We start from the raw sequence: 26,512 nt of genomic DNA on the forward strand, positions 1-26,512 counted from the left end.
ACAGCAGAGGCTGAGCCTTCTCTCCGACTGTGAGAGGCACTTTTGTTCAGAGAACAATTCCCTGAACGAGGCACAGAGAGAGTATTGTGTGTGTTTGATACTGGAGCTATCCTGTATTACACACAAGACAGTGAGACAGAAAGAGAGACAGATATGTGGGTGAGGATGTGTTAGAGTCCCAGGACATCACATAATTATTATCACAGTTATATAATGGGTAACATAAAAAAAACTATAATGAAGAGAATGAAATGTTTGCCATCATTCACTAATCTCTGCATCTGCTCTAAGAAGCAATGTCAGATTTAAGGGTTGTATCTATCCACCCATTGTCCTGCTGTTATCCAGGATCAGGATATGGTGGCAGCAGGGTAAGTCCAAACAACCTTTGCCCAGGCAACTTCCCCCAGCTCCTCCTGAGGACCTCAAAGGGGTTCCCAGGCCAACTGACCAATATTATCACTCCAGCATGTCCTAGGTCTGACCTTGGTCTCTTCCCAATTGGACATGCCTGGAGCACCAGGAGGAATCCTGACCAGATGCCCAATTGCAGGAGCTCTACTATAGTCTTTCCCAGATGTTATAGCTTCTCACTAGCCTGACGTGGTCATACTCAACTCTAGTCAGAATATGAGTCTGATGCTCCATTGGGCTGTGATTATGGGGCGTGTTTCAACCGAACCAGGAAAGACCTCAATTGGATAGAGCTACAACCAATCAGAGCAACGGAGCAAAGCATTACGTTAGTTGTCAAATGTCAACAGAGCTCAACTGCACTGTGTTGCCAAGTCCGCGTTTGTTTTCCATGTCCATGGCTTGAAGTGACTATTATGTGCTATATAGACGCATGAATGCAAATTTTAGCAACTTTGCCAAAATAACACACATTTTACCCCCCAACCACCATTCCCATAGCCTGATAAGCCAGACTCACATCAAGACGTTTGGTCTGGAAACTCACCATTGGCGGCTCAATCCGAGGGGCGGATAAACGGTTGTCTTTCAAACTCCCTCTAGAAAGCTGATTCGAAAGACCGCCGCCGTTCGCCAGTTTCTGTGTTTACTAGAAGCACGCAAGCGCAACTCGGCCACCGTCATTATGGACCCGCCCGCCGACTCTATACACAACGTGATTGGCCCATCCAGATTGTGAGGAATACAGCTAAGAAGGGTATTGAGAGTTCTTAGACGACACTTGCGGGCAGATTAAATTTGCTGCCGCTAGGGTGCGTCTAGATTTCTAGGCTACCATTCCCAAAGAACCCCCCCAAGAACATGTTGTTTTGGGCTAGTAGTTGGCGGGTTTTGTTGTAAAAACTTATAAAGGTGGTGCATGCACACTTTTTGTACTGGAGTGTAGCGGGTTTTTCAGGCTGGTTATTAAGCGTGACCGAGAATAAAGTGAAGAAACGTTCAGACGACTGTCATTTATTGTTTTCTAATTTCTGAGTATTTTAGGTGAACCCTACACAAACGCTATTTCACACTAGTGTGCTAGAATGTTTATCACTCTCTTTCTCTCTCTCTCTGAGAGCTACTGCAAACTACGGCAACTCAACTCGCGGTCGCCATTTCGACAAGTCCGTCTCGTCTAGACTTGTTTGCCATTAGCTATTGTGAAAGTAGGCTACTGACCTTATTACAATCTTGCTCATCCCGATAAATATCAAACATTATTGATATGATCAGGGCGAGCCCGATTTGTGTGAGAGCAGATTGGGAGATGCAAGATTTGATCTGTGAACGCCTCACATTACCAGATAATCTGCGCCGAACATCGGAACCGATCGAGGTCCTGGAAAAGATTTTTTCTCAGAGTCTCGGGAGGGGAAAATCGGGCAAAAATCGGCCTAAAACTCCTGTAGTGTGAGCCAGGCATTAAAATACCTTTGGTTCACCACAAGGGTCCGGTACCACAACCACATTACTGCCTCTGCTAAACCTTTGTCTACTTTTGAAGAAGACACCAAGATACTCTTAAACTACTCCATTTGGGGAACCAACTCTCTGAGAACCATTTTCATGGCTTCAGATTTGGAAGTGCTGACCAATATTACTAGGCAAGGTCAGCAAGTTCCCGTCCTGACTTACAGCAGCCTGGTCCAGCCCAGCTTTTCCTATCTAAGCCATCTGATGGTTTGCCAGCAATAAGCTTTCAGCCACAGTTCGAAGCAACCGCTTCCATGATGGAGGCTTTAAAACAGCACTAGGTAACTTTTCAACCTTCATAATATATTTTCAAGACTCTTGTGATGATACATCGACTAACAATAGGTTGAATGACACGTCTGCCATAGCCTGATGGGGTTTGTATCGTTTTTAATCGTACTTTTAAACTTCGGGTTTCGGGTAGTAACCCGAGAACAAAAAGAACTACAAAATTCGACTGCTTTACGGCATATACGTCACTTCCACCAACACCCACACTTCCTTACATTCAGACGTGCGAGCCCAACTTTGTTCGTCGGATAATATAGTCATGTCCGAAGCAGCACAGACAAATAAGAAAGAAAAGGTTTTGTTGGAGGAAAGCAATAAGAGGAAACGAAAAAGTGATGGGATTAAAGGCAGGACGAGGATCAACATGTGACCAGCGTTTGCTCGTCGGCGTGAGCTGAAGGAGGCGTGCCCGACCGATGCTGTCCTGCTTGTTACGGTGAGCTACCACTCAAACATTGAACTGAAGTATCATATAGATTCTGTAAAACGCTAACCAATAGACTACTATAATGAGCTGGCTTGTAAACGTGAGCATCGTGATTATTTGTCGTTTGAAAAAAATTAAACCCATGAAATTATATTCATATGACATGCTGAAACATATGCCACTGACTGTACCTGATGAAGACATTTCACATGCGCCGCCAGAAGAACAACTGCATGTGAACTCCTCCTGCAGTGTTCAGGTATAACTGTTAGTGCTGCTAACACTAGTTCAGGGCTATCAGGGTTGTCATGTGCACACGCAATGGCATCCCCTGTTGTAGGATGACAGAGTTTACGACAGCAGTTGAGGACATTATTTTTTCCCAACTGTAGGGGGACCCCGAGAGCAAATGTTACCAAGTGCTGCTGTAAATGGAGCTCACAGCTTCTTTGGAGGAAGGAGTTAAAGATCTTCCAGGAAGGATTCTCTGACAAAATGTTCCCAGTTCACCTACACGATTCTCCAACTCACCACAAGGTGGCAATCAGTTGACAGCTCTGCGCCTCTCTTTAGCAAGTGTTCAAAAACATATGGCCGAAGATCCTATGAGTCATTATCACCTTCTGTATTCGATTTATGGGAAAAGTGTTGAAATTGCCATCTCACAATTTAAAATGCTTACGCTACGTCTGACGACCGTAACTGGTAGTGTAAGCCTTTTGAACTTCAGAGGCACTCTCAACTAGGAGTGTGCCATATCAAACCATCGACGATAATATAGGTGAACATTTTTACATGATAAAAAAGTGTCATATTGCAAAATCAATGATATAGCAACACAATGATGTATGGCACATTTACTTTCCCTATCGCGCACAACAACACCACAAAGAACAGCATGTCAGCCTCCGATGACGATTTAATACATAAAAAGAGAGCTACTTGGTAACAAGAGGTCAGCTCTCTTGACAATTAATATAACATTGACAACTTAAAGGCCCACTGAAATCAACTTTGACGTTTTTTAGCTTTTAGTATGACTGTGTTAGCCTTAAAGTTATGAATAAGCTGGTGTGTTCCAAAACAATGACAAAATTTGCATTTAGGAGATATAATCATTCAAGAGTCTCTCACTTGCGTTAAAATAGCCTAGAAATCTAGACGCACCCTAGCGGCCACAAATCTAATCTGCCCGCGAGTGTCGTCTAGCAACTCTCAATACACTTTTGAGCTGTAAACGCCAAACTCTGGTCGGGCTTATCACATCGTGTACAGAGTCGGTGGGCGGGGCTTAACATAATGACGGCCGAGTTGCGCTTGCGTGCTTCTAGTAAACACAGAAACTGACGAACGGCGGTCTTTCGAATCAGCTTTGACTGCGACTCTGGAAGACTTGGAGTTAAGCTTTTCTCTGAGAAAAGAACAAAGAACGGCACTGAAGTCATTCTTAAGAAGGGAAGATGTGTTCGGAGTTTAGCCGACCGGATACGGCGAATGTTTAATCTATCAACAAGTTCCGCTTCACCTTCGTTGCTCTGGTCGTTGTAGCGCTATCCTATCGCGTGCAGAGGGAGTTTGAAAGACAACCGTTTATCCGCCCCTCGGATTGAGCTGTCAATGGTGAGTTTTCAGACCAAACATCTTGATGTGGGTCTGGATTTTCAGGCTAGCATTAAAACGAATTACAGATTTTGATGACTTCACCTTCTCATCAAATCTTCTGTCCAATCAAATGCTCTCTAGAATCTAAAGCCCGCCCCCTACGCTGCTGAAGCTGCAGTGCGATCTCTGCGAGAGATGTGTGTGTGTGCGCTTCATAAAGAAAACAGCGCATTAATACAGAACGATGATTCATCTGACTTTCAGCCAGCTTTCATTTGACTCATGCTATATGTGACTATAAAGCTGCTGAGGCTATATCGCCCTCCCCTACTTTCAACACTTTTCCCATAAATCGAATAAGGAAGGCGATCGGCCAAAACGTTACTTTATAAAGTTTATGGATATTTTTCTTACACAAAATCATTGATTTTCTTCAGAAGGCCTTTAACACCCCAGAGCCGCGTGGAGAACTTTATTTGACATTTAGATGCACTTTTATGGACATCGAGCTTTCGGGTTACAGAATGATGCAGAACATACAAGATGTCTTTTCCATCGGGCCAAACGACTCTCCCTGTTTTTTAAAGGCTCCATTCCGTGCTGATCTGAGCCAAAACAGAATTGAGACAGCCTTAGCCCTTCACGTGAATGTGCAAAATGAAGGGGTAGGGGAAAGTGAAGGGCTAAGGGGCAGAAATGAGATTGGGCCTAAGCATATAAGTATTAATGGGCAAGATAACTCGTAGTATTCGGATGAGCGGTGTGTTATTAACTTTGTTGGTTGTTATCTGGGAATATACAGCTGGAATGCACGATTGACCAATCAAGTATTTCACAGAGCCGTGTAATAACCTTAGTTAAAGGGATCCTCCACTGTTTTTAGAAATAGGGCTTATTCAACATCTTTCCTACATTTAGATATGTGGGCAGATGCATTTTTGTCTCAGTGCATGCATTGTTTTAGTTTGGCAGGGTCGCCGCTAGCTTAGCATAATGAATGGAATCCTATGTTGCCAAATAGCATGTCCCGAGTAAAAGTGATCCAAAAAAACCCCCACCTAATTATTTCTTCTGGTCTGCGTATTCACAACGAGTACAAATAGCGATGCAGATTAAGACTGGCCGATTTCCTATGCAGATATTGACTGTGGACTATATTATGGGGAAGCACAGGCGAAGCACTGCTACTTGAGCTCAGATATATCACACAACACATCCGAAATCCTACAACTTTCGTCAACATACCGGCGTGAATAGTAGTTGGCTATTTTTTCATACAGTACATGAATGGCGAAGAACATGGATAATTTTGTGAGAGACGAAGAGGGTTCCTTCTTAGTCAAGATCCAGAACCATACCTCTATGAACCAGAGTTTTCAGAAGAGGAGCTATGGTAACAGTGGTAACAGGTTATTTATTTAAGTTTCGGTTGTTAGCACTAAACAGGTTGAATTCAAAATGTGGTTATACTAGAGGAAGCTAACTTTATTTGAACCGTAGTCTATATACAGCTTCTCAGCATCTATCTTACACATTTACACATCACATCTATGACATTTACATACATGTTTCTAGATTATAACTAAAGAAACATTTATTTCAATTTACCACATTTTCACGGTTCAGTAGTTTTTTTTATTTTATTTTTTATTTATTGTAATAAAGTTCAGCACTGTTTTACTCAATGTTTTTTTTATCCAGTACCTATTTTAAAAACTACTGGTCGATGAATCCGTTATGGGCAAGTGCGGTCCAACCTTGTTATCGGTAAAATCCTCTACCTTTAACATTAATCAATAACGTTGCCTAACATCAGCCAAATGGTAAAGACAACATGCAAGTAGAACTAAGTTTTACGTTTGAATGAACGATTGTTTACTTTGGAATATGAGAATATTTTTTTGTCCAGATGGTGTAATTATTGCATCTAACAAATTTAAAAGGAGCTAAACGTTAAAGGAGCTAAACGAAAAACGTTACTTTACAACCACCTGAAAATTTGATATTGCAAAATAAATAAATGTAACTTCAAACTAACCATCCAAACAAACAATACTTTCCGGTAATGCAATGGATCCTTTGCAAATTGTTACCAATGTTACATCAACATATGCTTAAACCAAAATAGTGAAAATTCACCCCAAGTTTACTTCAGTGTGATAAGTTTAAAATGGACTAATATAGTTAAAACACTTCATTCTTAATTCCACAATTAATGAGAACAGAACGAGTGTTCAAATTTAGCTTCTGAAATTAGCCGTCTGAAGACAAGCCTGTGCCTGTCATGTTCACGCTCCTGAGGCAGCTTCACACAATCGGTATAAATCATTAAAGCATAAACTGTCATTACCGCCTGTGGCATTTTATGAGGAACTTGGATCATCTTTCCCTTTACAAAATCCCAAACTAAATCTTAATAGATTAAATGAATCACAAATGGACAAAAAGTTAAAATTACAAGCACCACTAGGACTGCATCAATATATACATTTTGATCAATATGATATACACTCCCCTAAAGGATTATTAGGAACACATACTAATACTGTGGTTGACCGCCTTTCTCCTTCAGAACTGCCTTAATTCTACGTGGCATTGATTCAACAAGGTGCTGAAAGCATTCTTTAGAAATGTTGGCCCATATTGATAGGATAGCATCTTGCAGTTGATGGAGATTTGTGGGATGCACATCCAGGGCACGAAGCTCCCGTTCCACCACATCCCAAAGATGCTCTATTGGGTTGAGATCTGGTGACTGTGGGGGCCATTTTAGTACAGTAGACTCATTGTCATGTTCAAGAAACCAATTTGAAATGATTAGAGCTTTGTGACATGGTGCATCATCCTGCTGGAAGTAGCCATCAGAGGATGGGTACATGGTGCTCATAAAGGGATGGACATGGTCAGAAACATTGCTCAGGTAGGCCGTGGCATTTAAACGATGCCCAATTGGCACTAAGGGGCCTAAAGTGTGCCAAGAAAACATTCCCCACACCATTACACCACCACCACCAGCCTGCACAGTGGTAACAAGGCATGATAGATCCATTTTCTCATTTTGTTTACGCCAAATTCTGACTCTACCATCTGAATGTCTCAACAGAAATCGAGACTCATCAGACCAGGCAACATTTCAAGTTCAAGTCTTCAACTGTCCAATTTCGGATACTCAGATCGGCCCGTCTGCCACCAACAACCAGGCCACGCTCAAAATTGCTTAAATCACCTTTCTTTCCCATTCTGCCATTCAGTTTGGAGTTCAGGAGATTGTCTTGACCAGGACCACACCCCTAAATGCATTGAAGCAACTGCCATGTGATTGGTTGATTAGATAATTGCATTAATGAGAAATTGAACAGGTGTGAGTGTATGATTTCTATCATGGCTAATAACTGATGATGACTATTGTCCACGTCATTGTTTGTTTTACACAATCCAGATTTTCTGCAGGCATCAAACATTATTATTATTATTAAATTAGCACAAAAATGCTGATAGCAACTGAGCACAGTGATATTTCTACAATTCATATTACTCCGGTGTGACAAGAGCATGCAAACCCCTGTATGAGGAAGACACAAAGGATTAGTGGATTTGACTGGTCATAGACAGTCTTTCATTATGTAGGAATCAGCAGCACAGCTCTCTCTCTCTCTCTCTCTCTCTCTCTCTCTCTCTCTCTCAGAAAGTGAGAGAATGTAGGTCACTACTGGATCTACTGGCATTTAACCTTAATTCCTTATTCACATGCACCCATGTCTGAGTTCACAGCGTTCGTTGAATTTCAGCTCAAATTAATGATTATTATAGCACCAATATTCATGTTTCTGACAGTAAACACATTCAATGACAAAATGGTCATCACAGTCTTTACTTTGCAAGTCTGTGGCTTGTTTTAGAATAAGCAGTGTTCAGCTCTGCATTACTAATGTAAGAATCCTGTATATTTTTGTTGTTTCTTAAAACTGTGACTTGCTATATGTGAACCTACCACACAAAAATCTCCAAAGCTGCTCGCAAACATTTCAGCATTTTCAGTTGGAATGTGTATCTCATTAAAAGCCAATGATCCTCTGCCAACTGTTTCCAGTTTTATATTTGAAATCACAGAAAGGAACAACAAAATCACATTTAATGTTTTTTTATTTTATTCTATGCGAGAAGTCAAAATTGCAACATCTGCTTCAACCAAAGTAATTAAGTGAACATGGGGTGAATTTTTACTGTGATCAATTAAAATAATATAATTTTCCTCTTAGATAATCCATAATATTAATATTTTAATATCAACAGAGATTCACTGACACTAAAATTAAAAGCCTACTCCAATAAGCTTATTTTATTATTTTCATGTTATGGTTGTTTACACATTAATCCTTAATTTATCTACAAGATTAAACATACATATTTTTTCCACTCAAGATGGGTGAGGAACAAGAGTGAGCCAATCAGCAGTAGGGGCGTGTCCACTCAAGATGGGAGAGGAACAAGAGTGAGCCAATCAGCAGTAGGGGCGTGTCAACTCAAGATGAGAGAGGAACAAGAGTGAGCCAATCAGCAGTAGGGGCGTGTCCACTCAAGATGAGAGAGGAACAAGAGTGAGCCAATCAGCAGTAGGGGGGTGTCCACTCAAGATGAGAGAGGAATAAGAGTGAGCCAATCAGCAGTAGGGGCGTGTCCACTCAAGATGAGAGAGGAACAAGAGTGAGCCAATAAGCAGTAGGGGCGTGTCCACTCAAGATGGGAGAGGAACAAGAGTGAGCCAATCAGCAGTAGGGGCGTGTCCACTCAAGATGGGAGAGGAACAAGAGTGAGCCAATCAGCAGTAGGGGCGTGTCCACTCAAGATGAGAAAGGAACAAGAGTGAGCCAATCAGCAGTAGGGGCGTGTCCACTCAAGATGGGAGAGGAACAAGAGTGAGCCAATCAGCAGTAGGGGCGTGTCCACTCAAGATGAGAGAGGAACAAGAGTGAGCCAATCAGCAGTAGGGGCGTGTCCACTCAAGATGAGAGAGGAACAAGAGTGAGCCAATCAGAAGTAGGGGCGTGTCCACTCAAGATGGGTGAGGAACAAGAGGGAGTCAATCAGCAGTAGGGGCGTGTCCACTCAAGATGGGTGAGGAACAAGAGTGAGCCAATCAGCAGTAGAGGCGTGTCTACTCAAGATGGGTGAGGAACAAGAGTGAGCCAATCAGCAGTAGGGGCGTGTCCACTCAAGATGGGAGAGGAACAAGAGTGAGCCAATTAGCAGTAGGGGCGTGTCCACTCAAGATGGGTGAGGAACAAGAGTGGCCCAATCAGCAGTAGGGGCGTGTCCACTCAAGATGGGAGAGGAACAAGAGTGAGCCAATCAGCAGTAGGGGCGTGTCCACTCAAGATGGGTGAGGAACAAGAGTGAGCCAATCAGCAGTAGGGGCGTGTCCACTCAAGATGAGAGAGGAACAACAGTGAGCCAATCAGCAGTAGGGGCGTGTCCACTCAAGATGAGAGAGGAACAAGAGTGAGCCAATCAGCAGTAGGGGCGTGTCCACTCAAGATGAGAGAGGAACAAGAGTGAGCCAATCAGCAGTAGGGGCGTGTCCACTCAAGATGGGTGAGGAACAAGAGTGAGCCAATCAGCAGTAGGGGCGTGTCCACTCAAGATGAGAGAGGAACAACAGTGAGCCAATCAGCAGTAGGGGCGTGTCCACTCAAGATGAGAGAGGAACAAGAGTGAGCCAATCAGCAGTAGGGGCGTGTCCACTCAAGATGGGAGAGGAACAAGAGTGAGCCAATCAGCAGTAGGGGCGTGTCCACTCAAGATGGGGTAGCAGAGCGAGCGAGCAAGAGAGAGATTTGAAGAAAGTATGCAGAAAGAGAGATTGCAATGAACATCTAGTACATGATTATCTAAAAGCAAGAACTGTTGTTACTCTAGCGGTGGAATAGATTGGGTAAACCCAGCCTGCTCTGCCGGTGATTTGATTTCGTCCTGCAGCTCAGGCTGCAAATTGCTACTTTTTATTTATCCTGCTTCTGTTACACTTTTGCGGGAACCAATCACAGACTGGCTTATCCTCCTCACGCAAGTTTAACACAATGACAGATAGAAGAGGATGGATCGATGCCTGTTGATCACGCCTCTTGTGGTCTGATTGGTTTAATGACTATACAATTATGATATTCCTCTGACTTTTTCTCTTTTGTAATTTCATTATCTTCACTTTATTTTTCACAAAGCATAATTTTGCTTAATTTCAGCTATGTTAAAAAGACAAAGAGCAATGATGGGTGTTTTATTGGGATGATTTCAAATATAAACAGTGTTTCTTAAAAATCGCTTACTGCTCACTTAAAGGTGCACAATGTAGTATTTTTGCAGTAAAATATCCAAAAACCACTAGGCCGGTGTTATATATTTTGTTCAGTTGAGTACCTACAATATCCCAAATGTTTCCAACTATTTGTAAATTGTGAGAAAATTGCTATTTTAACCAAGGGCCGGGACGTTTCAGCATAGCGTTTGAGCGAGTCGCCTGTCAATCGCGTCATATCTGCGTTACCCTGGGTTTCGGCTTTTATTTGGCAGGAGCGCTTTACTCTTAGCAGTGTGAACAAGTGAACGCACGGAGTAACGTCATAACATGATTTTCAACACACTTTAATATATCTGATATGATAAACAGAGCTGCATTACCTCATAATCATAACCGGAAGAGCGGATCAGTGCAGGCACCCGGCGACTGTGTCCCGTCCCGTCATAATAAAAGTCCCGGTGCTCGCGAGGCGGGTATTTGTGTAACAATCGCTCCAGCGGCCGTGCTCAGCTCCACAACACTCGGTCCTGCTCTGCTTCACACTACAGTAACGTTAATAACCGCATCCATGAACATGATTTCTGCCCGAGTCCTGTTTTCCACCGGCTGTGAGGTGAAGACCACATGTCCCAAGATACTGCGCTCAGACTTGGCGTCATCAAACTACACCTTTGTTTAGAATAGGCGCCCTCCAGTGGACGGAAAGTTGCATAGTGCACCTTTAAGTGAGATTGCAAATGGAAATCTAAACAAAACAAAAACAGTTATACAAGTAAATATCCAATATCAACTTCTTAAATACGTTCAATATATTGTGCTTTCGTATTTAATATTCCTATGTTAATAGTTTAATTTAATCCATTATACAATGGGGACAAAAGAATGTGCATAGCATGACCCCGGGGTCGTATCTGTGCCGACAGACTGTGAGTGAGACGGAGTCTCTATGCGACACAGCCATTGATGCAGTGCAGTGAGGCGGCACAGCTTTTCACAGAGCGCATACACAACACACACACACCATGAGTGAGAGCCAAGAGACCAGAGCGGCCCACTCCAGGGAGAAGCCACCCTAAATACAGCCTGAGATATAATGGGACTAAACACATATCAGATGGACCCAGATGCATTGTGGGATACAGCAGAACAGTCTGTCCGAAATAATCGGCCTGTTCTTTTCAGTCTTGGCAGTTTATCAAATGTTTCTAGTGAAATGGAAAAACATGAGAAGGCAGAGGGCAACAGGTACGACAGGTGAAACTGACGTTTTGCAGCGAGAGAGAGCGTTCTTTGTTCTTTAACTAGAACACGGTGTCCATCTTGACCCAAATGGGTTTGACTTGTTGCCATTTACATTACAGCAGAAGTGTCTAGAGCTGTCAGACGGATGCTTTCACTGGGCTTCAGGAGCCTGAACAGAAAGATCCCGCACACATCACACGTTACATGGCACCTTTCACCTGATGACAACAGCATTACACATCTTAGCTGAAAACATTTCTGTGCGCCAAACTCATTTCGGATCTATGGATGGAGCTAAAAATTCAACTTTGATCACAGGAATAAATTATATCCTTCATCAACGCACATTTGGCACAGGACACACTTGCTTTCAGACTCTGTCTCACTCTGCCCAAATCTCACGTCAAATCGCCAAACCTTCTTTTGATATAAAAACGAATTCTAAAGTTTGAATGCAAAATGCAAACAATAAATAGCATTTATGCGCACTTAATGTGGCATAAGAGTTAAAGCCAGAGCGGTTGAAAAACAGAGTTGCGACATGCGTTCATCTCCTGGCGGCGTGCGGTCATAAGCTCTCAATAGTTCCAAACAAACCAGCGCTGTCAAAACGGCATAACTGGACAGACAACAGCTTCACTATACACATTTTTGCTAAACAGTACAGCGAAGTGTGTACTGATTATAATGTCAACCATATTAACAGTATCATTTTATTATGGAGAGTGATGGCGATGATGCTTTTCCTTGTATTTAGCCCTTATGTATTCCTTACTAATTGGGACTCATACTCATTGGTGGTCAAATGTCACTGTACACTCAGGATATCTTTTGGTAACAAATACTATTTTTGCAATAGGGTCCATTAATGACCACTTAAAATATTTTTCTTCATATATTTAATTATTTATATTACAATTAGTGTAGTAATTAAGGTTAAAATAGAGAATTCCAATGCATAAGTGGCTGGACAAATACACATTTTCATTTGCAATGCCATGATTAACCCACCTGATTGGCTCTTTAATAAATATACATGTATCTAGTCTAGCTGCTCAAAAAGGTATTGCAGATCATAACTGCTTGCTTACTTTAGGTTTTGCATTTGAATACATATTTAGACATGATCAAACACTAGATTTCTTTAAATGTGAAATTTTAAAACGTTAATAACTAACATCCTAATATTTTTATGGATAATTATATACAGTGAGGCAAATAAGTATTTGAACACCCTGCTATTTTGCAAGTTCTCCCACTTGAAAATCATGGAGGGGTCTGAAACTGTCATCGTAGGAGCATGTCCACTGTGAGAGACATAGCCTAAAAAATAAAAAAAATCCAGAAATCACAATATATGATTTTTTAACTATTTATTTGTATGATACAGCTGCAAATAACTATTTGAACACCTGTCTATCAGCTAGAATTCTGACCCTCAAAGACCTGTTAGTCTGCCTTTAAAATGTCCACCTCCACTCCATTTATTATCCTAAATTAGATGCACCTGTCTGAGGTCGTTAGCTGCATAAAGACACCTGTCCACCCCATACAATCAGTAAGAATCCAACTACTAACATGGCCAAGACCAAAGAGCTGTCCAAAGACACTAGAGACAAAATTGTATACCTCCACAAGGCTGGAAAGGGCTACGGGGAAATTGCCAAGAAGCTTGTTGAAGTTGGGGAAACTTCACTGTTGGAGCAATCATTAGAAAATGGAAGAAGCTAAACACGACTGTCAATCTCCATCGGACTGGGGCTCCATGCAAGATCTCACCTCCTGAGGTCTCAATGATCCTAAGAAAGGTAAAAAAATCAGCCTAGAAGTACACGGGAGGAGCTGGTCAATGGCCTGAAAAGAGCTGGGACCACCGTTTCCAACGTTACTATTGGTAATACACTAAGACGTCATGGTTTGAAATCATGCATGGCACAGAAGGTTCCCCTGCTTAAACCAGCACATGTCCAGGCCCATCTTAAGTTTGCCAATGACCATTTGGATGATCCAGAGAAGTCATGGGATAAAGTCATGTGGTCAGATGAGACCAAAATAAAACTTTTTGCACTAAACGTGTTTGGAGGAAGAAGAATGATGAGTATCATCCCAAGAACACCATCCCTACTGTGAAGCATGGGGGTGGTACCATCATGCTTTGGGGGTGTTTTTCTGCACACGGGACAGGGCGACTGCAATAAATTAAGGAGAGGATGACCGGGACCATGTATTGCGAGATTTTGGGGAACAACCTCCTTCCCTCAGTTAGAGCACTGAAGATGGGTAGAGGCTGGGTCTTCAAACATGACAATGACCCGAAGCACACAGTCAGGATAACCAAGGAGTGGCTCTGTAAGAAGCATATCAAGGTTCTGGTGTGGCCTAGCGAGTCTCCAGACCTAAACCCAATCTTTGGAATCTTTTGGACCAAGTCGGCGCTACTAAACACGGATGTTGGGCGATATATTAAAAAATGACAAATATCATCCAGACATATCTTTCAACCTCTAGTACATAGTATGTACATGGGGAACAGGACTGTAAAATAAAGTGCAACATTTTTTTGCACATACTACAGTGCACATACTACACTCATACTACAATGAGTATCTAAATTGTAATACATACAAATGTAAATACACAGGCTAAGAGAGCAAGTCATTATCATATTTCACTCTGCGGTCATGAGGGACTAAAGCACTTTTAGAAACAGTATTTGATGACTATATCTATCTTTATGTGCTCTAGTTATATACATAGACTGGACTCCAAGTACAGCACACAATCTGTTTGCATTTGCCTGAGCATTTATTCATCGCTCAAGATGAGGCATTTGAGCTTGAGGGAAGTTGATAGAATGATGTAAAAATTCACAAATAGAATGAAAAACTCAAGCATGCAGGAAGTGGCGTGCGCTGGGCGTGGTGAACGTGGCAGAATCACCACACGTCTGTTCTGCATAATACGGCTGCTTTATAGACAAACTGCAATTACAGAGCGCAGATTCTGTTCCTGCCGCAGACCGGGAGCTTGTCTACATGCGGTTTCTGAAGTCTGAAGGACGTGACCGCCACAGGGGTCACGGCAGACAAACAGCTTCAGCTCAACATCTAGAAAAGAATCATTTCCAGAGGGAAAAAAAAACGAGAGAACTCCTGTCATACAGCAATGCTTTCAGTAACTAAAACTAAGACACAATTACAATGACAGTTACCCATAACATTAAAAAATAGCCAATGAAAAAGCCAATAACCATTACATTAACAATGAACATACTGATACCAATATGGTGGCCAATATATATCATGTATCCCTATGATTTATTATAAATGCATTTCAATGTCATAACATGGACTAACAAGATTATGAAGGACATCAGAGTCAGTATCTGTGAGTCATGAGCAGGTCCTCAACTCGCACTGATTTCATTACACACCGGCAGACGCTGACTCACTCACTCCACAGAACTGCACTGTCATACGCCGATGTCATGAGCTACTGTACTGCAAACACACGTATGTGAAGCGTTTTCATTCAGACTCACTGCATAGAAATGGGCATTATATCCACACGGTGAGAAGAGTCTTTACTGCAGCCAAAGGCAAACATATTTTTAAACGTGTATGCATTTGACAAACTGGATAAAAATAAACGAAAGCCAAGATTCGCATATGTTACATATAAAAAGCAAAGATGTTACATAAACATACTTGTGCATGTATAAATTGCACTTTGCAATTGTGAATGCATATGCAAATACAATTAAAGTATGAGGTTATGATATATAAATGAGGCATATATAAAGTTATGCAGATATGTCAACTTTTTATGGAATGTGAATTAGCTTACACATTGTGAATCAGATTTTGTAAGTAAACTGACTAAGGATGCACCGATCCGACACTCAGTATCGGCTCCGATCCGCCATTATTTGCCAGATTGGGTTTGATCAGGCAGGACCGGTCCAAATCTGATACAGTGCGTATAATATTCTGTGTCATTGTTAAGCCCCATTACACATTATAAAGCATCATCAGCGATTCGTGCACTATATTATAAGTGTTCTGAAGCCATTCCATAGTTTAATGTGAGGTACAGATGAATATTTAAGTCATTCAGTTCAAGTTCACGTCAACGCTCCCCCCCCCCCCCGCCCCGCCCCGCTGCGGCTGTCAGTTCATTCTCCATTCTTTTTGTAATGTGTTTTTATGTGTAATAAAGTGAAATGACTTAGGAAACAAGTATTGAACACACCAACTGAAACTGTATTTAATAGTTGGTGGAAAAGTCTTTTTTGCAATGAGAGCATCTCTAAGTATGACCAAACTTTAAATCCTGAAACTCTGGGGGTGCTCTTCAGTTCCTTCCACAAATGCTCTGTTGGGTTTATGTCTGGTGATTTACTGGGACAGTCTAACAAACAACTTTATTTTCTTCTTCTGGAACCAATTCAAATTCTACTCTGCGGTGTGTTTTGGATTGTTGTCCTGGTTGGAAGGTCCACCAACATCTCATCAACAAATTCATCTCAAGATTTTCCAAGTATATGGCACCATTCATCTTCCCTGCAATAATCTAGTTTCTGCCAGTACAGTGAGCAGATAAAAGTCCCATACCATGAGGCTTTCACCTCCAAACATCACTGTTGGTGTGGTATTTTTAGGGTCACATGCAAAGACATTTCTCCTTCAAACATGGCATGTGGCATTGTTGCCGAAAGTTAAATCTCTGTCTCATCTGACCAGACTTAATTCTCCCAGTAATTCAGAACTTTCCAAATTCTGTGTAGAAAACGTAAAATGAGCTTACACATGCCTTAATGGAGCTTTCTGTGGTTAGCGTGAAGTTAGTGCATTTCCTATTGTTTCCTCTGTGACAACTGTACCTGCTGCCTCCGAGTCTTTCTGGACCGCTTTCCTTGGCTCTTGGGCTACTCTTCTGACTAACCTCCCTGAACAGAAATCTTGCAAGGAGCTCCTTTGGCCAGTTGAGTGATGGCCCCAATGATGCTTACAGAAACATTTAGGAGTTGTGAAATCCTTCTGTAACCAGTACCGTTGTTATGTAGGGCAACAATCTTGTTGTGAATGTCTTGGAAGAGCTCATTGCCTCTACCCATCATGAGATGCCCAATACTTCCATTCAGAGTTGGCTTAGCATGCACTTACCCGACTAATTCTAAATTTTCACAGGTAGGAGGCTAGCCTAGAAATCTAGATGCACCCTGGCGGCAGCAAATCTAATCTGCCGCGAGTGTCGTCTAGGAACTCTCAATACCCTTCTGAGCTGTAAACGCCTAACTCTTGCCAGGCCAATCACAGCGTGTATTGCGTGCTTCTAGTAAACACAGACGCTGGCGAACGGCGGTCTTTCGAATCAGCTTTGACCGCGACTCTGGAAGACTTGGAGTTAAGCTTTTCTCTGAGAAAAGAACAAAGAACGGCACTGAAGTCATTCTTAAGAAGGGAAGATGTGTTCTGAGTTTTGCCGACCGGATACGGCGAATGTTTAATCTATCAGCGAGCTCTGCTTCACCTTCGTTGCTCTGGTCGTTGTAGCGCTATCCTATCGCGTGCAGAGGGAGTTTGCAAGACAACCGTTTATCCGCCCCTCGGATTGAGCTGTCAATGGTGAGTTTCCAGACCAAACATCTTGATGTGGGACTGGCTTGTCAGGCTAGTAGAAGGCAGAACTACTTAGTGAAATCAGTTGCTTTCTTGCCTTTCCTTAGTGTACTTTTTCACTTTTTCTGTGTGTTACCTGTGTGATTTTACTTTATTACACAACTTTTTATGAATCGCAGTATTATGATCTCTTTATTTGTACTGATTTCTTGAGCTAATACCAACGTCTGGTCAAAATGTTGTGTGAATCACTGCATTAGAAATGTGTATCATTTAAAAAAATAAAAATAATGTGTTCAATACATATTTCCCACACTGTACACCTAGAGTGGCTTGAGGCTGCGTAAATATTTTTTTGGTGAACTAACTCTTCAAGACAGCCTCTGATCACAGTGATGTAGATCTGTTTGCACCAGCTCTGCAATTCTGCACAATACAGTCGTCACGTCACAGCCTTCTACTTTCTACAATATTGCTTTATCTTTTATCTTTGATACCAATCTTTCATTTGAAAGCAACAATTCTAGCATCTGTAAAACCGCATTCTTCCATCTTAAAAATATATATAAATTACAACATATGTGCTCGATGCAAAATGCAGAACATGCGTTTATGAGCTCAAGGCTAGATTATTGTAATGCTCTACTGGGTGGTTGCCCTGCTCGCTTAATAAACAAACTCCAGCTAGTCCAAAGCGCAGCAGCTCGAGTTCTTTTCTAGAACAAGGAAGTATGATCATATTAGCCCAGTTCTGTCAACACTGACCTGGCTCCCTATTGAACATCGCATACATGTAAAAGTCTTACTTATTATTTTTAAAGCACAAAATGGCTTAGCTCCCCAGTACTTGAGCGAGCTCTTAACACATTATACTCCATCATGTCTGGAACAGTCTTCCTAGCATTGTTATGGAAGCAGACGCAGGCAAGGTTTTTTTCTCTATCCTGTCACCTGATGGCGTTTTGGTTCCTTGCCACTGTCGCCTCTGTCCCCTTTAGCTTGCTTAGTTGGGGACATTAAATATTCAACTATATTACTGGTCTGCCTGCATTGACACCATTGGATGAGAATTGGACTGAGCTGGACGATGACATCACTGTTTTCTCCAGAATTTAGTTGCATTTTTTTTCTGTCATCACTGTAAAGCTTCTTTGAAACAATTTGTATTGTAAAAAACGTTATATAAATAAAGGTGACTTGACATGATATGCCTACTGTTTTTGAGACATTCAATAAAATTATTACAAACAGATAGACCTATAGTACAGAGAAATGTAATGTCGGAGTGGGATTTGAGCGAATGTCGTTTACAGGCGAGCTTGAGCCGTACATGAGTGCCTCACACCCCTCCGCTCACATGCTCCGTCACTCTGACCAGTATTGGCTTTAATTTCCTGTAACACACACTGAGATTTGACTCTGTGACCAGTAAACAATCTCTGCAGTCGTCTAAAACACTGATGAACATGCTGATCAAAAAGACCTAAAAAACGGATTCATCAATAACTATCTTCTTCCATTGATCATCTGTCAGTTAACTGTCTACTTTAAGCACAGAATGCCACTAAAACAATTGACACACACACACACACACACACACACACACACACAACTGAAATGCTGAAACACACACACTTGCCGTCCTCAGTGGCTGAATGGCGTGTGTATCATGTGCATGATTACATCTTGACCCGGGACAAATCACTGTTAGTCAAAACGGTCCTATCCAGGGACGACGGGGAATTTAGAGGGTTAGTTCACCCAAAAATGAAAATTCTGTCATTAATTCCTCCCCCTCATGTTCCAAACCCGTAACACCTTCATTCATCTCCGAAACACAAATGGAGAATTTTTCCCTCCATTGACAGCTACTACCACTTTGACGCTTTAAAAAGTCTCGCTGAAGCTCAAACGTGCTGCGCAACACGAGAATGAACCTCATTGGTTCTCGCTGAAGCTCAAACGTGCTGCGTAACTCGAGAATGAACCTCATTGGTTCCTGCTGAAGCTCAAACGTGCTGCGTAACTCGAGAATGAACCTCATTGGTTCCTGCTGAAGCTCAAACGTGCTGCGTAACTCGAGAATGAACCTCATTGGTTCCTGCTGAAGCTCAAACGTGCTGCGTAACTCGAGAATGAACCTCATTGGTTCTCGCTGAAGCTCAAACGTGCTGCGTAACTCGAGAATGAACCTCATTGGTTCCTGCTGAAGCTCAAACGTGCTGCGTAACTCGAGAATGAACCTCATTGGTTCCTGCTGAAGCTCAAACGTGCTGCGTAACTCGAGAATGAACCTCATTGGTTCTGCTGAAGCTCAAACGTGCTGCGTAACACGAGAATGAACCTCATTAGTTCTCGCTGAAGCTCAAACGTGCTGCGTAACACGAGAATGAACCTCATTGGTTCTCGCTGAAGCTCAAACGTGCTGCGTAACACGAGAATGAACTTCATTGGTTCTGCTGAAGCTCAAACGTGCTGCGTAACACGAGAATGAACCTCATTGGTTCTCGCTGAAGCTCAAACGTGCTGCGTAACACGAGAATGAACCTCATTGGTTCTGCTGAAGCTCAAACGTGCTGCGCAACACGAGAATGAACCTCATTGGTTCTCGCTGAAGCTCAAACGTGCTGCGTAACACGAGAATGAACCTCATTGGTTCTCGCTGAAGCTCAAACGTGCTGTGTAACACGAGAATGAACCTCATTGGTTCTCGCTGAAGCTCAAACGTGCTGCGTAACACGAGAATGAACCTCATTGGTTCTCGCTGAAGCTCAAACGTGCTGCGTAACACGAGAATGAACCTCATTGGTTCCTGCTAAAGCTCAAACGTGCTGCGTAACACGAGAATGAACCTCATTGGTTCTCGCTGAAGCTCAAACGTGCTGCGTAACACGAGAATGAACCTCATTGGTTCTCGCTGAAGCTCAAACGTGCTGCGTAACACGAGAATGAACCTCATTGGTTCCTGCTGAAGCTCAAACGTGCTGCGTAACACGAGAATGAACCTCATTGGTTCTCGCTGAAGCTCAAACGTGCTGCGTAACACGAGAATGAACCTCATTGGGTCTTGCTGAAGGAAGCTCAAAAAAGACTTGAGGGCGAGGAATTAATGACAGAATTTTCATTTTTGGGTGAACTTTCCCTTTAATGTGCCTGTGATATTCATGTGGAAATTAAGCTTTCGGGGTTGGTTATTCATCCCTTATGAAAATGAACCATGGTTTTACTACAAATAATACCAAAAAGCATGGTTAAATTATATATGGTAACCACAAATTAACCATGGCTTTGATACTCTAATCATAATTTAAACATGGTAGGCTATCTGTGGTATAACTGTGGTTATATAAATGGTGATCAGTTCACTTTTACTATGATAAAACTGGTCGAACCATGGTTTGTTTCGTAAGAGATGGTCTGTTGTAGTAATTTGTAAATGCTTTCACACCAGTACATTTCATTTTAATGTTAAACGGTTGAAGAGCGAGTAGAATAATGTCATCTAATTGTACCCAGTTTTTGAAAATGCTTATCATTGTTCATAGAGACCCTTTTTACTCTCCCATAATTCGCGCAAAGCGTCATGGGGCGCAGGGGAAAAGGCGGCGTCGCGATTGTTTGCCCCGCCCATTGTGAAATCTCATTGGTCTAAATAAAATCCTAGTTACAATATCCTTTCTGTCTGTAATTTTGTCTCGTAGCCTGGCATTTTCAACATATGGCCTGATAAATCATTTGTTCCTGAAAACGTCCCATAAGAACAAGGTTTGGACACATCGCAGGACACACTGTTAACAGTATTAAGGGAATAAATTAAATGTACTGAAGCAGTGCAAAATATCTAAAAAATTTTATGCAATCCATAATTTACTTTTAAATGCGTGTTGAGATATGACCCGCACACGTGCATGTGTGCAGCAGGTGACAAGTGCATGAGTGCACATCATAACGCACACTGGAGCTCGTGCCCGTGCCCGTGCCCTACCTGAGCGCCACCCGGACTGTGCTCTCGTCCTGTCCGCTCGACATGATTCAGATCTGCATCGATCGCACGACAGCCCGATCGATCCTGGAAGTGCGCAGCACCTTTAAGGCGTTGATAGAGAGTCCAGCTCATGTGCGGATCACCTCTGCCATGATCCCGGCTGTCATTCACAGCAGCGATGCACTCCGATCACGCATGTTCATTCGCTCACGCATTCGTCGGTACGGCGATCCCGATCCCGATCCCGATCCCGTGCCCGTGCTGGAGCTGCGCGTGTCCCGATCTGATCTGAGCTACATGCCCACTTCATGAAGTCCCAGCCGCAATGCGTCATCAAACCACGCCCCCTTGAAGACCCCTGGAGGGTGACGTCATTGTACGCATGCAAATCAGTCGATTTTTGTTTTTTATTATCATAGACACAAAAGTCTAGATATACTTAATCAGGTTATTTTGCATTGATTTCCGAACATGCAGTTAGTTCCTGCAGTGATATGCATATTTCTGTTTTTTCCTTTAAGTTATTTCTGTCAAATTTATTTGAAACCTAAAAATCTAAACCATGTTTTAATATTATATATATATATATATATATATATATATATATATATATATATATATATATATATATATATATAAATGTATATATATATATATATATATATATATATATATATATAAATGTATATATATGTATATATATATATATATATATATATATATAAATGTATATGTATATATATGTATATATATATATATATATATATATATATATATATATATAAATGTATATGTATATATATGTATATATATATATATATATATATATATATATATATATATATATATATATATATATATATATATATATATATATAAATGTATATATATATATATATATATATATATATATATATATATATATAATGTATATATATATATATATATATATATATATATATATATATATATATAAATGTATATATATATATATATATATATACATGTATATATATATATATATATATATATATATATATATATATATATATATATGTATATATATGTATATATATATATATATATATATATATATATATATATATATATATATATATATACATATATATATATATATATATATATATAAATGTATATATATATATATATATATATATATATATATATATATATAATGTAACTAAATGTGTTTTGTTGATTATGCCTCTTAAAAAGAAATAAGTAAACAAAACATATAGTTTCATATTAATAAAGAGTAAGGATAATTGGAAGGGTTGCATGTGTCATTTATTTTATTATTTATCATTATTTATATAGTTGAATATTGTATCATAAATATATATTACACTGTAAACTTTTACTTTTCTGAGATGAACATACAAATAACAAAATAATTTAATTACACCTAGTTGAACATCTTTTTTATTATGTAATTAAATTATTTTGTAGAATCTCTCTCACACACACACACACACACACACACACACACACACACACACACACACACACACACACACACACACACACACACACACACACGTTGACACATTATTAATCACTTATTGTTTAGAAGGTTGATTATATTCAATAGATAGGGGAAAATAAATGATTATCAGTAAATCATATCCAGTGTCTAGTGTGTGTGTTGATGCAGTGTTGGGCGCTCTCATGTGGTACGCCTGTGTTTTCTCAGCCCGGATCAATGAGATATCACAATAAAGAGCACTGGTTTATAGCACATTTAAATATGAACTTAAGTGCATGTACAGGTCCTTCTAAAAAAATTAGCATATTAAGTATTAAATGTGCTAATTTTTTGAGAGGAATTTTGTGTTTTCATGAGCTGTATGCCAAAATCATCAGTATTAAAACAATAAAAGACCTGAAATATTTCAGTTGGTGTGCAATGAATTTAAAATATATGAAAGTTTAATTTTTATCATTACATTATGGAAAATAATGAACTTTATCACAATATGCTAATTTTTTGAGAAGGACCTGTATTACAGATTAAGGGCACATATCTTAGTAAGCAGGGGGCAGTGTTGCCACAGTTACTTTGAAAAAGTAATCTGATTACTGATTACTCCTTTAAAAAGTAACTTAGTTAATAATAATAATATAATAATAATAGATTTTATTTATAACGCACTTTTCATTCAGAAGTATCTCAAAGTACAAAAGTCCTTGGTAACTTTACAGATTACTTGATTTTAAAAGTAACTAACAAGATTACAAGTTACTTTACTAGTTACATTCAGCATTTGCCGACAACACCCCCTCCGCCTCAACATAGAAATGACGACCGTTTTCGCCAACACTCACTTTATTGGAAGTGCATTTTTACAGTAACATCAACAATGTATCTCCTGACATTTTAAGTGGGAAATTAAAAAATATTTCCTGAAGAAATACTCGCCCCGAGACGCAAGAAGAAAGCAAAAATATATTGTTTTATTTAGGAAAATGACTAAAATAGTAACTCACAGTGACTTGGATAAGTTTCTCTAATCTGATTACTGGTTTGGAATAGTAATGCGTTAGATTACTCGTTACTGGAAAAAAGTAGTCGGATTAGAGTAACGCGTTACTAAGTAAAGCGTTACTGGCACCGCTGGCAGGGGGTTTGGTGCAATGTTGTCAAATGTGTAAAAGTTCACTGGTTGTCATTAACAGTTCCTCTAACTCTTTCAGCTTTAGATCGCCGAGTGCAGGACTGCTGGTAACAGAGGCACCAGAGCTCCAGTGTCCTGACCTCCTGCCAAACCGCAGTGTCCAGTTACTCGCTCTCAGATGACCAGAGCCAGCCTTCACTGCAGGAGACACACACACACACACGTACAGTACAAGTACAGTACACCTCAGATTTCTGAGACACACTCAATTCACAGATCACATGTTGTTTGTTGAGAGAACTTGATTTTAGGGGGCATTTACACGACACCATTTTCAACTAAAAGCGAAAAACCTTTGGTGTGTTTTGGCTGTTCATTTACATGACAACAGTGTTTTGGGGGCACGTTTTTTAGAAAGCGATACCATTATTATATACAGACGTTTAAACGGGTCATATAATGGTACATGCACTGTTACAAGTTGATTATACAGCAATGTGTGTTGGTAGTGACTGTACACAACCATCCTATAATATAAAATCCATAAAGATAAAAATCCATCAGGTGTTTTTTTTTTTATTAATTTTTTTTATCTCCTTATAATGTTTTCACCTGTCTGAAATCAAGCCGTTCGATGTGGGACGTCACACTATCAGACACCCTCTCCCACGACGGTTGATTGACAGCTGCGTTTCAGCTCAGACCCCTTAGCGAGCAAGCTGTCCGCCATTGTGGATCCGCTGGAGCAGAATGGCGTCTAAGCGATTGTGGTGTTCTGTGCTTGGGTGTAATAATGAACACAGCAGCCATTTTGATGTTGATTTATCTGATATATCGAATTGATACGGTTGAACTTGCACAGATGTGTCCTGAGAGATTCGCGTTGTCAAACTTTCTCCTGTTGTCTAAGCAACGCTTTACGCTTCACACTCAAAGCCCCCACAGAACAGAGGGGCGGGGTGAGCAAAGCTCATTAGCATAAAAGGGACATACACAGAAACGGCTTGCTGTTTTTCACCCGGTTAAATGAGGGATTTCTTAGAATACTAAATAGAATTTTTAATTAAAGTATATTACTAAATAATCATATTAACTAGTACAAAAATGGTATTGTATGACCTCTTTAATGCATGTGCAGTTTTGAGCAATCTCTGGCCATGAGTTACAACCATAGACTGTAAAAAAGGCAAGGCAAGGCAATTTTATCTGTCTGCACGACCATAGTGGCAATCCACTCAAGTGTCCACGCCTTTAATTATGGCACCTTTAAGTTCACCCCCTCACAGTTGTCATGAAAGGACAAATGAGCTGTATAGACCAAAAACACTTTTTGTATCAGCCTATTGGGATATTTTTTTCTGCTGTAAAGTTGGCATTTTAACATGGGTAGATACAGATTGACTCCCTGGGGTCCCTATAGTGGCCAGTCCATGAATTGCAGTTTAAGTCACTTCCATGTTGTCTTAAAGAGACGAGGTGCCACTTGGTTATAACCATAGACTGTAAAAAAATATGGACGTAGTGTCCGTGACGTCACCCATAGGATTCTGAAGAGCAGTTTTGAAGCGTAAAGTAGAGACGAGCTGGCCGTTTCCATCTGCATGTCACGCCCGGATAACAGAAAATGGGCAGGCGGGATGTGCGCGGAGCTGAGGTGACGCGATGCCTACCAGACAGCGGATAAATGGCTATCCACCTGTCACTCAAAGTGGCCACGCCCTTAATTATGCAGAACTTTAAGGCTTTATATAATGTAAATGAGTTATAAAATCATTCAAAGATTCATAAAGTACATTGGTTTTAAGGTGTAACGGAGGGCCAATAGTGTTATTATAAATGCAGCTACAGATATTAATTGCAGCTGTAATTACATGCAGGTATTTTTTTAAATATAAGTACAATGTCAATTATTTTATGTTATTTCATTTTTTTTTATTGATTTTTTTTATTCTATTATTTGCTTTCCTGTTGTCCAGATGTGTGGGAAAAAAAAAGTCAGATCGGGTTGTGACTGAACAGGTTTACATCTGACAGAGCCGAGACTTACACCGCCACCTTACAAAGGATTGAGATTTATTCATATGAACACATCGCAGCAATTTCATCTTCATAGAGTCACATCAGGATCTAAACACGAGCACGTGGCTGGCTAAACTATTGAGATGTAGAACAATCTCCTCTAATCTGATGACTTGTGCACTGCATGTTTCTGTCCCAGAAAGAAAGACACATACCAAAACTCCCAAACCGCCATCAGAAATTAAATATGATACAACAGTTTGATTATTTCCAAACAATGAATCTTCACGTCCATCAATGGCATCATTACTGCAACTGCAGCAGAGAAATAAATAAAAAACAAAAAACAGTTGAGTTGACAAAAATTGATCCACACAACACAACTGAAGCTCTACTTACCTCTTATGATTACCACTGATCTTTTTTTTTAAAACTTGTTACCCCATTAATAAGAAGCAAATGCAG

The 26,512-nt window shown here is 40.5% G+C and overlaps 2 protein-coding genes across 4 annotated transcripts in view; both read right to left on the reverse strand.

Moving 5' to 3' along the window:
- kif21a (kinesin family member 21A) overlaps window positions 1–21,703 on the reverse strand; it is a 106,574-nt gene extending 84,871 nt beyond the window's left edge. The window contains exon 1 of the mRNA XM_067437268.1: window positions 21,393–21,703. Within this exon, the coding sequence (XP_067293369.1) occupies window positions 21,393–21,436 (44 nt within the window). The 5' untranslated portion in view covers window positions 21,437–21,703. The remainder of the gene's footprint in view (window positions 1–21,392) is intronic.
- Window positions 21,704–23,733: 2,030 nt separating this feature from the next.
- slc2a13b (solute carrier family 2 member 13b) overlaps window positions 23,734–26,512 on the reverse strand; it is a 39,604-nt gene continuing 36,825 nt past the window's right edge. Inside the window, exons 13-14 of one of the 3 annotated variants that reach the window (XR_010901569.1) lie at window positions 26,263–26,362; window positions 23,734–24,226 (exon numbers count right to left, since the gene is read on the reverse strand). Coding sequence is in view for 2 of the 3 variants with exons in the window: in XM_067436168.1 (XP_067292269.1) it covers window positions 26,354–26,362 (9 nt within the window). In the remaining variant the exon portion in view is untranslated. Of the gene's footprint in view, window positions 26,363–26,512 lie in introns of all 3 variants that reach the window. The other 2 variants (XM_067436169.1, XM_067436168.1) reach the window with 2 other exon arrangements.

The sequence above is a fragment of the Pseudorasbora parva genome, chromosome 25 (assembly GCF_024679245.1).
Source record: "Pseudorasbora parva isolate DD20220531a chromosome 25, ASM2467924v1, whole genome shotgun sequence".
In the NCBI taxonomy this organism is placed as follows: domain Eukaryota; kingdom Metazoa; phylum Chordata; class Actinopteri; order Cypriniformes; family Gobionidae; genus Pseudorasbora; species Pseudorasbora parva.